The sequence below is a fragment of the Bison bison genome, unplaced genomic scaffold (genome assembly GCF_000754665.1).
Source record: "Bison bison bison isolate TAMUID 2011002044 unplaced genomic scaffold, Bison_UMD1.0 scf7180017857936, whole genome shotgun sequence".
Classification (NCBI taxonomy): domain Eukaryota; kingdom Metazoa; phylum Chordata; class Mammalia; order Artiodactyla; family Bovidae; genus Bison; species Bison bison.
The window spans coordinates 6,697-20,537 of NW_011488509.1; the positions used below are offsets into that span (position 1 = coordinate 6,697).

A 13,841-nucleotide genomic window follows, 5' to 3' on the forward strand; every position below is an offset into this window, starting at 1 on the left:
TCTGTCTGGTCAAGGCTATGGTTTTCCCAGTGGTCATGTATGGATGTGAGGGTTGGACTGTGAAGAAAGCTGAGCACCAAAGAATTGATGCTTTTGAACTGTGGTATTGGAGAAGACTCTTGAGAATCCCCTGGACTGCAAGGAGATCCAACTAGTCCATTCTAAAGGACATCAGTCCTGGGTGTTCATTGGAAGGACTGATGCTGAAGCTGAAACTCCAATACTTTGGCCACCTCATGCGAAAAGGTGACTCATTGGAAAAGACCCTGATGCTGGGAGGGATTAGGGGCAGGAGGAGAAGAGGACGACAGAGGATAAGATGGCTGGATGGCATCACTGACTCGATGGACGTGAGTCTGAGTGAACTCCAGGAGTTGGTGATGAACAGGGAGGCCTGGCGTGCTGCGATTCATAGGGTCGCAGAGTCAGACACGACTGAGCGACTGAACTGAACTGATGTAAACATTTGACAGAATTCAAATATTTTCTTAAAACATTATCTTAGACCACAGTCAAAGTATATGTTTGGCCATTTAATCCACATACTCTTCTCTTCACAATAACTTCAAAACCTAAAAGTGTATTATAGTGTTTTCAATAGTTTAATAAAATCTTATCCTGTAAGCAGAAATGCTGAAGTAAGTTTTCAATTGTAGGACTATTTGATTCTCTTGTGTTTCTGTTTTCACATATTTCATAAAATATATGCCATTGAGATTAAATTAGTTTCCTTGAAAGGAATATAACTATAATGCAGTTATAAAATTTTTATACTTAATATGGTGTAATAAGGGTTTTTTTCTTATTAAACACATAACAAGCTTAACTATATCCTGGATTTCAATATGATTTATATTCATAAATAAAATTTATAAGCATCAGTGCCTAACTTAGGGAAATTTGCACATTTTCAGTTCACTGGATATCTGAATATTGAAAAAAAGTTACTTCTTGATTCAGTGAATTGAACTTATATGGATTTTGACAACTTGGAAGAAAGATTGTATCTGAGGTTGTTAAATCATATTTAAAATTTTTGTGATGGAGAAAAATAAAAGTATAATTTGTAAAAATGTGTCTTGAAATGTTATTGTACTTTCTTCTACAAACTTGGAAGACTAAAAATAAACTATAGACCACTGAGTAAATGTCCAAAAGCACAGTGCACTGATCTTTTTCCAAAATAAATTCAAAGTGCCTCAAAAAAATTTGGAGTTCATAATTTTTTATAGGAAAGCTTTTTTTGTTACCCAGTTGTATATCCCCAAATTCCTAATACCTTTTAATAAATCTATAATGTCCTTATTCAAATAATATGTTGTATAATAAAGTCATAATAGGATTGAATATAAAGTAATAATGGCTATTTGACATAGTTTCCTGCAAAACAGAAAAAGTACTTAGTTTCACAGAATAAGTTATTCCAAAAACATGTACATTATAAGTGCTATTTTTAGAACTGAATGGAAAAAGAAGAGTATTAAAGAGAAAAATGTAGAAGAAAGCAAAGAATGCAGATAATTAGCAACTTACTCTCCAGTCTTACCCTTCCTGAAAACCTGGAACGCACAGGCCACTTCCTTGTTGCGGAAGCTATAGATGAGGGGATTCAGTGTGGGAGTGAGGATGGTGTAGAAGACAGACATCATCCTGTCCTGGGCGGGGGAATGATTAGAAGCAGGCCACATGTACATAAACAAAACTGCTCCATAGTACGTTCCCACTACCATGAGATGGGAGGAACAGGTGGCAAAAGCTCTGTGGCGACCTTTCCCAGATTCCATGAGAATGACAGTCAGAAGAACTCGAGCATAGAAGGCAATGATGATTGCTACAGGGAAAAGAATCATCATTATACAGCAGTAAAAGAGAAGTTCTTCAAATATTGAAGTGTCATTGCATTGGATAACTAGAAGAAAAGGGAAATCACAGAAGAAGTGGGCTATTACCCAGAATCCACAACAGGAGAAGGAAAATGTAACTACAGCATCAATGACACCATCAGTAGAACCCAGGACCCAGGAAGACACAGTCATAAGTCCACAAATTTTGAGTCTCATGAGACTGGTGTATCTCAGTGGATGGCATGTAGCAACATCGCAGTCATAAGCCATGACTGCCAAGAGGAAGCATTCACAGCCAGTTAGTGATGCATAAAAGAAAATGTGTGTGGCACAATCTGCCATGGTAATGGACTTGCTACCAGACAGGTAGTTGAAGGCCATCTTGGGGATAGTGGTAGAGATGAGCACAAGGTCCGTAAGAGATAACTGGCTGAGGAGGAAATACATAGGAGTGTGGAGCTGGGCGTTCAGGTAGAGGAAGAGAACCACAAGAGTGTTTCCCATGATGGCCACTGCAGAGACGCCCAAGACCCGAGAGAAGAGGAAGATGTGGGTGGACCTATGATCAAAGATTCCCAGCAGTATGAAATCAGAATTAAAGGTCTGAAATTCCCATGCCATGATGAATGTGTTCTTTAACTATTAAAAGAAAATGTATGTTTATTGGTTTGGTAAACATTTCCATAATGCCTTACAGAGAATATGATTCTGTAAAATTGTGTAGGTTTTTAACCAATATGGCATGATGAGATTTAGGAATCTTAGGAATCAAGGAGTATAGTATTAAAGAGAAATAAATCTTCCTGATACCTCCCTCATTTATAAAACTGTGAAATTGCCCCAAGTTCAACCTCTAAACATTTTTTTAATCTTAATTGAAAAATTAGGGTATTAATATGAAATATTATATTTTTGATAAGTTTTCTATATAAAGGAAAATTCTCAAAAGCAAAAACAAAGCATCCTGAAACATCAGAAGTCACTTACCAATAAGTTGACAGAGGAAAAAATATAGTTAAATAAGTATGTGGAATAATGGTAACAAAGAGGGAGAGTAAGATCTAAGCCCTTACTCCTATGGTACTGAGCACTTTTGTTATTAATGTAAGTGCTAACAAAAATTAAATACTTGCCAATTATATTATAGTATAGAGTGCTTGGTTTGTAATTTATAGCAAGTATTCAGTACAGTGTGTGAATGAGTTGAAAAGCGATTATATAATTGTGTAAATAGAAAGTGTGTGTTCTTTATTTTACACCATGCTGGTGTGGTGTGACTTATTTTCCTCAAAAAGAGATATGTTTAAGTCCTAATAAAGAATATAATTAGTTAAGTTATGGTCTTACTTGAATAGTATAGACCCTAATTCAATGTAACTGTGTCTTTTAGGAAAATGACCATGTGAAGACAAAGATATAAGGAAAATGGCACATATTAATGGAAGCAGTGATTGCAGTGATATGTGTATACACATAGATAGAAGTAATATGCATTATATATAATATATATTCTATATATCAGTTCATTTCAGTCGCTCAGTTGTGTCCGACTCTTTGTGACCCCATGAATCGCAGCACGCCAGGCCTCCCTGTCCATCACCAACTCCCGGAGTTCACTCAGACTCACGTCCATCGAGTCAGTGATGCCATCCAGACATCTCATCCTCTGTCGTCCCCTTCTCCTTCTGCCCTCAATCCCTCCCAGCATCAGAGTCTTTTCCAATGAGTCAACTCTTTGCATGAGGTGGCCAAAGTCCTGGAGTTTCAGCTTCAGCATCATTCCTTCCAAAGAAATCCCAGGGCTGATCTCCTTCAGAATGAACTGGTTGGATCTCCTGGCAGCCCAAGGAACTCTCAAGAGTCTTCTCCAACACCACAGTTCAAAAACATCAATTCTTCGGTGCTCAACCTTCTTCACAGTCCAACTCTCACATCCATACATGACCACAGGAGAAACCATAGCCTTGACTAGCCAGACCTTTTCAGAATCTATATATATTCTATATATAGATATGAGTACATTTTTGAAGAAGGCAATGGCACCCCACTCCAGTACTCTTGCCTGGAAAATCCCATGGATGGAGGAGCCTGGTAGGCTGCAGTCCATGGGGTCACTAAGAGTCGAACACGACTGAGCAACTTCACTTTCCCGTTTCACTTTCGTGCATTGGAGAAGGAAATGGCAACCCACTCCAGTGTTCTTGCCTGGAGAATCCCAGGGACTGGGGAGCCTGGTGGGCTGCCCTCTATGGGGTCGCACAGAGTCGGACACGACTGAAGTGACTTAGCAGTAGCAATGTACATCTTACATATAAAATATGGTGTTGGTTGTAAAGAACCCAACTACCAATGCAGGAGACATAAGAGATGTAGGTTCTACCCCTGGATTGGGAATATCCCCTGGAGAAATAGATGATAATCCACTACAGTATTTCTTGTCTGGGAAATCCCATGGTCAGAGGAGCCTGATGGGCTACAGTTAACTGGGTTACAAAGAGTCAGACACGATTTAGCAACTAAAACAAGAAAAATTGGAAGAGGATAAATTTCTGTTGCTTTAATCCAGTCAATGTTAGAGCATTCCTAGGAATATGTCATATGTTACCAATATGTCATATAGAAAATTCATACATAAAAAAAATAGAAATTCAGAGAAAAGTGAGGTCTACTCATTAAAACAACACATTGAGATTTATCTGTGTGTTAGGCACCAAGGATAATGCAACAATCAGCAAAGAAAGTACTTAACATTTATATTTTAATCAGATAGTGACAAAAACCACCATTATAGAGGAAAAAAGTCAAAGGAAGTTGTTAGAATTACACTGGAGTGTTCAATTTTGAATAGAATAATCAAGGACGACCTCCCTTATCTGGTGGCATTTGCCTAAAGACAGTGAAGGTAAGAAATGGACCACATCACAGGAAAGAACAGTCTTTGCATCAGTTTCACAGAGGTGAAATTAATAAATAGAACACACATGCAAATAGCAGAGCTGTTCAAAAGGTTTAGGAAAAACAGAGTGTTCTAAGTTAGAGCTATATTTCTTGTTCACTGTTGCATTTAAATTTTAATGTATGAGATAATTATACATGTGTGAGCAACATTAATAGACCTTAGGAGATTATTCTAGATAACAAAAAAAAATGTCATAAGTTAGAAAGACCAGTCTGGTGGATATAAAATTAAACAAGAATGCAATTTATTCACTATTTCAGGCATCGCCTTTTTGTGAAGAGACTAAAAACAAAACAAAATAAATTACAAAAGCTGAGTAATCTAGGCAAGGGAAGATAAATCTGTAGAGGAAGATGGAACCTTAAATTCAGTTCCTTGAGTTTAAATAGTTTAAGTGGAGAGATAATAAAATGCCAGGACTTTCTAGGTGGCTAAATGGTGAAGAATTCACCTGCCAATGCAGGAGACACCAGTTTGATTCCTTGGTCAGGAATAAGCCCTGAAGAAGGAAATGGCAACTCACTCCAGTACTCTTGCCTGGGAGGTCCCATGGACAGAGGAATCTGGCAGGCACAGTCTCTAGGGTCCTGAAGGAGTTGGACACAACTTAGTGACTGAACAAGTAAAATGCAGTTTCTTTGAGTTTTAATTATTTATATACATTGTGAACATCATTTGAGATACAAGAGAAATTTCAAAAGTATTTTAAAATTTCAGTGAACGATTGTGACCTGCAAATGCTAATCTACTAAATACTGCCTCTAAAGATGCCTCATGTATATCTAACGAACTGAGGAATACAATCTTTAAAAAAAAAAAAAAAGTGAGAAAATATTTTTTTGTCAAACAACATGAAGGATGAAACAGGCCTTAATTTTATGTACATCTCCCTATACCAATAGAAGAATATTATTGGTTACTGATAGCTTAGAAACTGGTCCCTTCAAGGGGCATCTTAGGGGCTTTGGGGGAATGGGAGTGGGTCCCCCACACAGAATACCCTCCTGGTGCCCAAACAGGAGTAGTCTTAAGTTCAGACAGGAAGAAGGCCATTATGTTGCATCAATAATTTCAAGTGCTTATATAGCTACATTTACTTCCAAAAATAACTTCCCTCAAGTATTTTGAGGGCTTCCCTTGTGGCTCAGCTGGTAAAGAATCTGCCCACAATGCAGGAGACCCGGTTTGGGAAGATCCCTTGGAGAAGGGAATGGCTACCAACTCCAATATTCTGGCCTGGAGAATTCCATGGTCTGTATAGCCCATGGGGTCGCAAAGAGTTGGACATGACTGAGCGACTTACACTTCACTTCACTTCAAATATTTTGAATGACATGTCATAGACTGCCCAGTTATTCTGAACTTGTGAACTATTGAGATAAATCAGCTTACCCAAATAAGACTTTGTGTTAGCCCACAGATCCACCATGTTTCTCCTTAATTGTCTGCAACATGATTCCAAGGATGAAACTATCTGGTCAGGTTAGTTCATACCTAGCTAGCACATGCGGGGATAAATCTGTCTCAGTAACTAAACTGATATGAAATTTTGAACACTTCTATTGGATATCGCCTGGACATGTCTGCCATAAAGCTTTTAAGTCCAGTTGAGTGATCTAATTTTTAAATAGCATTTGCTAACAAATGTAGAACATACATATTTTCTCTGAAGTTTCTCAGTTCCATAATTAGATCACTTTAAACTTAGAGAAACTCACACTTACTTGTATGCTGCTTCAAAATTCCTTTCATAGCCATGCACCGAAATTGTTTTCACTGATTTTCACTCAGTGAAAATTCCAGATAATGTGGCAAGAAACAGTCATATAAAATATTTAGCACATTTTAATATTTATATAGATGGAAGATATGCTGCATTACCCACTACCAGCTATAAAAGAATCATGTAGATATTTACTCTTGAATGGGTATAAAAATAAACAAGTATTGGTTCTCATGAGGAAACTAAATGTTAATTCTAATATATATATATATGTGTGTGTGTGTGTGTGTGTGTGTGTATGACAGAATATATATTTTTTAACCACCAAGAAGATGAGGCCCAAATTTAAATGCTCATTGCAGGCTCCCAGAATATAAACAATACTAAAATACATTCCAGAATAAACAGGGGTTCCTCATGGTGTTTTTATACGCTCTTCCCAAGAAATGGATCTTTGGCAAAATATCTCTTGAAATTTTAACTTATCTGGGACTATTTGCTGTGAAATAAAGCACAGCATTTTGACTAGCAGCTGTCTTGGCAGAAAGAAAATTAAAAAATAGCATTTCTGGAATAAATAAATTTGAGAATTTTTTCAGAATACCTATTGATTTCTTTAAAATGTTCCTATAATGAGGTAAATTTTTTTTTAAATCTTCTTTAAATTTTTTTTTAATTTAAAATTATTTACCTGCCTCTTGAGAAATTTGTATGAAGGTCAGGAAGCAACAGTTAGAACTGGACATGGAACAACAGACTGGTTCCAAATAGGAAAAGGAGTTCGTCAAGGCTGTATATTGTCACGCTGCTTATTTAACTTATATGCAGAGTACATCATGAGAAATGCTGGGCTGGAAGAAGCACAAGCTGGAATCAAGATTGCCAGGAGAAATATCAATAACCTCAGATATGCAGATGACACCACCCTTATGGAAGAAAGTGAAGAGGAACTCAAAAGCCTCTTGATGAAGGTGAAAGAGAGGGAGAAAAAGTTGGCTTAAAACTCAACATTCAGAAAACGAAGATCATGGCATCTGATCCCATCACTTCATTGGGAAATAGATGAGGAAACAGTGGAAACAGTGTCAGACTTTATTTTTGGGGGCTCAAAAATCACTGCAGATGGTGATTGCAGCCATGAAATTAAAAGATGCTTACTCCTTGGAAGAAAAGTTATGACCAACCTAGATAGCATATTCAAAAGCAGAGACATTACTTTGTGAACAAAGGTCCATCTAGTCAAGGCTATGGTTTTTCCAATGGTCATGTATGGATGTGAGAGTTGGACTGTGAAGAAGGCTGAGTGCTGAAGAATTGATGCTTTTGAACTGTGGTGTTGGAGAAGACTCTTGAGAGTCCCTTGCACTGCAAGGAGATCCAACCAGTCCATTCTTAAGGGGATCAGCCCTGGGATTTCTTTGGAAGGAATGATGCTAAAGCTGAAACTCCAGTACTTTGGCCACCTCATGCAAAGAGTTGACTCATTGGAAAAGACCCTGATGCTGGGAGGAACTGGGGGCAGGAGGAGAAGGGGATGACAGAGGATGAGATGTCTGGATGGCATCACTGACTTGATGGACGTGAGTCTGAGTGAACTCCGGGAGTTGGTGATGGACAGGGAGGCCTGGCGTGCTGCGATTCATGGGGTCGCAAAGAGTTAGACATGACTGAGCGACTGAACTGAACTGAACTGATTTTAATTGGAAGCTAATTACTTTACAATATTGTTTTGGTTTTGCCATACATCAACATGAATCCACCACAGGTTGCCTGTCAAGCTTTTCTCTTTTCCTTAGTTGTAATTTTATGGTTTTATTTGTATTAATTTTATCTAAACTTCATTGTTGTTGCTATTCAGTAGCTAAGTCATACCCAAGTTTTTGTGATCCCATGGACTGTAGTGTGCCAGACTTCCCTGTCCACTCTCTCCCTAAGTTTGCTCAAGCTCAAGTTCGTTAAGTCATTGATGCCATCCAATCATCTCATCCTCTGTGGCCCGCTTCTCCTGTCTGTGTATTCAGTCATGTCCAACCCTTTGTGATCCCATTGACTGTAGCTCACCAGGCTTCTTTGCCCATAGGATTCCCAAGGCAAGAATATTGGAATGGGTTGCCATTTCCTTATCTAGAGAATATTCCCAACCCAGGGATTGAACTCACTTCTCTTGTGTCTCCTGCATTGTCAAGCAGACTCTTTAATACTGGTGTCACCTGGTAAGCCCTAAACCACACTGCTTTTTTTAAAATAAACTTTTCAATTTGTGAAGGACACAGTATGCTCATTTATTAGTTCTAATGATTTACTGTACCTCATCATTTCTCAAGGAAGAGTCGTGGATTTCATGATGCTGTGATGACATGTATTTGTCCAAGCAATAACAACCCATAAATCATGGAAATTGTGACTACTTCTTGAGAGGACCGTAACTGAGTAAAGTGATATGAGCAAAAGTGACCAAGTGACCCTGCTTCTAATAGCAATATACAACCCAAGTATATACCAATAATAGGATTAATAATCATAGTTACAGGTGGTATTAATGAGCCTCGAGAATAGAATGTTAAAGAAACAAAATACATTACAGGGGAAACTTTATTTAATCCTATTATATAAAATTTAAACACAGATGATATAGTTTTTGAAGAAGCTTATCAGTATTGATAGAACAGTTATCACTGGTGTGAACCACGAGAATTGTATCATCAGGAATAGTGTCAACCTGCTTTTTAAAAACACTGGTAATGTTGTTTTAAAGCAGTTCACAAAAATTGTGCATAATCAATTTGCCATTAATAAACTTTTGTGTCTAATTCAAGTTACATTAAGCAATTAGAAAAACATGTAAAAGTCTAAAAAGAGCACATGGCAACTTGTAAAGTATCTGTTAATATGAGGCGTGCTCATTAAAAGAGATTGTGATTCAAGCCTACCTTTCAAATCACTCAGTTATGTCATTATTCTCTCCTGCCACTTTTTTTTTTCCTCCTGACTTCAATCAACCACCAAGCTCTTTATCATCTGAGTAATATAAATATTATATGAAAAAAGGAAAAAATATCCAAGCTTTCCCATCTACAAGCTAAAGCTAGTAACTTATGTCTCAACTCTCTAACCTTAAAAGAAAACTTTCCTCAGACTAATAATGTATGGAAAAATTGAATGAATTCCATAAAGTGCTTAGTAGAAAAATCATTTAAGTAGTGAAACCAATTATCTCCATGTTCAACAAAGTTTGACATTGGCTTAGACACATTCTCACCTTGGTAGTTACATTACCTCTTTGTACGGGTGTGCGTGGTACATAATTTCACTGAGATTGTTGGTTACTGGAAACACAAATTATATATCTTGCATGTTTTCATATTTCCATAATTAACAAACATTTAACACACAATAAGCAACGTTACAGTTACTGATAAAATACTGAAAAGACAAAGTAATCAACTTTAGTTGAGGCATATCTTGAGACAGAATGGTTCCAAATCACTATAATACTATTTATTTCAATACAATTTTCAAATGCGTTATATTGTTTAACCCTCACAGAGAATCAATATTGCTACAATTTTATATACATGATACATCCATGAATGTGAATATATATCAATGTAAGTGAAAATCTACCTCTCTTTTTAGATATTTTAAGCAGTAAATTATTAATCCATTTCCACTTAAATTCTGTATGTACTCCTGGAATCTGGAATTCATACCTGCTATAAACCACATTTTTATTATAGCTCCCAGGAAGATAGAAACTACAGTTACAATTAAAAGGACTTCCTTCCTAGAGAGTCTCTATTTGCTATACTCACGGTAAGAAATGGGCTTCCCTGGTAGCTCAGACGGTAAAGAGTCTGCCTACAGTGCAGGATACCTGGGTTCAATCCCTAGGTCAGGAAGATCCCCTGGAGAAGGAAATGGCAACCCACTCCAGTATTCATGCCTGGAAAATCCCATGGATCAAGGAGCCCGGTGGGCTACAGTCCATGGGGTTGCAAAGAGTCAGACCCGACTGAGCGACTTCACTTCATGGTAAGAAGATAGAAACTTAAACGTTATAGCCCTCTGAGGAACCCATTCTCTTGTCTTTAATTATAATAGTTTGTATTGTATTTCATCTTCTCTCCTAGGACAAAGAAGCAGAATTAGCTTCTTTATTTTGAAAATACTTATTCAGGGTAGATAATTATGTCACTTTTCTTGAGTATTACTGTGAACCCCCTAAAATTTCTCCTTTTCACATAATAATGAGAGGAAAAATACAGAGTGCTTCCAGTGTAACTGTCACTGTTGAAAACATGTATGTAAACTCACAGAAGACTTATAAACATTGTTTTGGAGGTACTTTAACACAGATATTATGATCTCCATTTTTATTCCAAGATGGGCTACTTAAGTAAATTGTGCAAGGTTATAGAGCTAGAGAATATAAACAAGGTATTCCAATGAAATCAACTTCATTTTTTTTCACATCTTATTAAGATATAATTGAGAAATAAAATTGCAAATATTTAAGGTATACAACTTGATGTTTTGATTTACATATCCCTTATGAAATGATTACTACAATCAAGCAAGTTAAAATATCCATCAGTTCACATTTAAAGTGCTTTTGTGTGTTCAGAACACTTAATATCTAACCTCTTAACAAATTTTAAATATACAGTAAAGTTGTATAATCTTTGTCACTGTAAATCACCATGTGAATGTTTAGTCGCTCAGTCATGTCTGACTCTTTGAGACCCCGTGAACTGTAGACTGCTAGGTTTCTCTGTCCATGGGGATTCTTCTGGCAAGAATACTGGAGTTGGTTGCCATGCCCTCCTGCAAGGTATCTTCCCAACCCAGGAATTGAACCCAGGTCTCCTGTATTGCAGGCAGATTCTTTACTGTCTGAGCCAGGTAGCTCAGCTGGTACAGAATCCACCTGCAATGTAGGAAACCCTGGTTCAATTTCTGGGTCAGGAAGATCCCCTGCAGAAGGGATAGCTACTCACCCCAGTATTCTCCGGCTTCCCGTGTGGCTCAGAGGATAAAGAATCCACTTGCAATGCAGGAGACCTGGGTTCCATCCCTTGACTGGAAAGACCCCCAGGTCAGGAGGACATGGCAACACATTCCAGTATTCTTGCCTGGAAAATCCCCATGGACAGAGGAGCCCGAAAGGCTACAGTCCATAGGGTCTCAAAGAATCAGACATGACTGAACAACACAGCACAGAATAAATCACCGTCATGTATGGATGCGAGAGTTGGACTGTGAAGAAAGCTGAGGGCTGAAGAATTGATGCATTTGAAATGTGGTGTTGGAGAAGACTCTTGAGAGTCCCTTGGACTGCAAGGAGATCCAACCAGTCCATTCTGAAGTAGATCAGCCCTGGGATTTCTTTGGAGGGAATGATGGTGAAGCTGAAACTCCAGTACTTTGGCCACCTCATGAGAAGAGTTGACTCAGTGGAAAAGACTCTGATGCTGGGAGGCATTGGGGGCAGGAGGAGAAGGGGACGACAGAGGATGAGATGGCTGGATGGCATCACTGACTCGATGGACATGAGTCTGAGTGAACTCCTGGAGTTGGTGATGGACAGGGAGGCCTGGCGTGCTGCAGTCCATGGGGTCACAAAGAGTCAGACATGACTGAGCGACTGAACTGAACTGAACTGAACTGAATGACTAGTATGTTGGGTATCTTTTCACTGGCTTATTGGTCATTTGTATATTTTCTTTGGAGAAACATCCATTCACATCCTTTGCTCATTTTTTATTAGTTTACTGAGTTGTAGAGTTTTTAAAATACATTCTGGATATTAAGTCCATGTCAAATATATGGCTTATAAATATTCTTTTTTATCTCATATGTAGAGTTTTCACAATGATGATTGTGCCCTTTGGAGCACAGGAGTTTTAATTTTGGATGGAGTCCAGTTTACCTATTTTTATTTTGTTGAATCTTTTTTGAGAAATTATCGAACAATGAGTGACCCAGTGAAACACCAGACACTCCAGCCTCTGATCCCAGGTCTCTCTCTCTCTCTCTACCAACAATCCCTCTGTGTGGCCCTCTGACATGCAATGTAACATCTGAAAGAGAGCATACCTTTGTATAATTAAAGTCAAGGGACTGAATTCTCTGTGGAGGTAAAGGATTTAAGGTCCATGATACCATATGATGGCTCAGTCTTTTAAAATGTGGCTCCTTTGGACCATCTGAGTAGCTGCTGCTAAATGTTTCTAGAAGAGACAGAAGGAAAGCCTGAAATAGAATCAGAATCAGAGAATGATTATCACTTTCCAGTTCAGAGATTCTAGGATTTATTAGGTGACTCACTACCTGTAAGTATAAATATAAAATGATCTTTTTTCTGAGACTCTGTTACCTTCCCTATTGACCTTAAATGCTTTCCATGAAAAAATCAAGTAGCAAATGTGTATGAAAAAAATCTTGACACTCAATAGATTATACAAATACAAACTTTTCTCATCCTTATTATTAAAGTTTGATGTATATTTCTATGTTTAGCATACTGTATACAGTTTTACACAATATCATGGAAGTATTATCATTTCCTTTCACATCCTGTCTCTCTTTCTCATTCATACTAAAAATAAGAGAAGAGAAAACAGAGAATTGCTCTCCTTAGTAAATTATCTTTCATTTATTAGACATATTTATTGGATAAATATGATATACATATATATCTTCCAATTGTTAGAGACCCACCTCAAAAGGCTTCATGAAATAATCATAAACCATGATACTTCAATATACTGCTTTGAAAGAGACTCATGAATTTTTAGTTATGAAAAATTCCCTAGACACCACATAGTACAACTTTTCAGTTTACAAATTACTGGAGAAAGTGATGTGAAACAGAAGAGAACCCCATTTATTTGTTTATGTTCCAAATATCTCACAAAATATACCAGTTAGTAAAATTCTTGGAATTGGTGCCATCAAAGCAAAGAAAAGAAGAATTCGATGAAGTTTGAGTTGTGAAACTGTACAGTCTGTGAGGCTTTCTTGGTGTCTCAGATAGTAAAGAATCTGCCTGCAATGTGGGAGACCTGGGTTCTATCCCTGGGTCAAAAAGATTCCCTAAGGAAAGGAATGGCTACACACTCCAGTATTCTTGCCTAGAGATTTCCATAGACAGAAGAGCCTGGTGGGTTACGGCCCATGGGGTCCCAGGGTCGGACCTGAATGAGCATATTCACTTTCACTTTTCTTGTGAACTTTTCTTGAAACTTGTAAGATGTGGGAATACGGAATATTTTGAAGTGCATAAATGGAAATCTTCAGTTTGGCAATATCACAA

General features: G+C 37.7%; 1 protein-coding gene across 1 annotated transcript; it reads right to left on the reverse strand.

Annotated features, from left to right (window-relative positions):
* Positions 1–1,529: 1,529 nt before the first annotated feature.
* Positions 1,530–2,465, reverse strand: LOC105004090 (olfactory receptor 2M3-like). The gene has a single exon (XM_010861624.1). The coding sequence runs from the start codon at positions 2,463–2,465 to the stop codon at positions 1,530–1,532; it is 936 nt and encodes a 311-aa protein (XP_010859926.1).
* Positions 2,466–13,841: the final 11,376 nt, after the last annotated feature.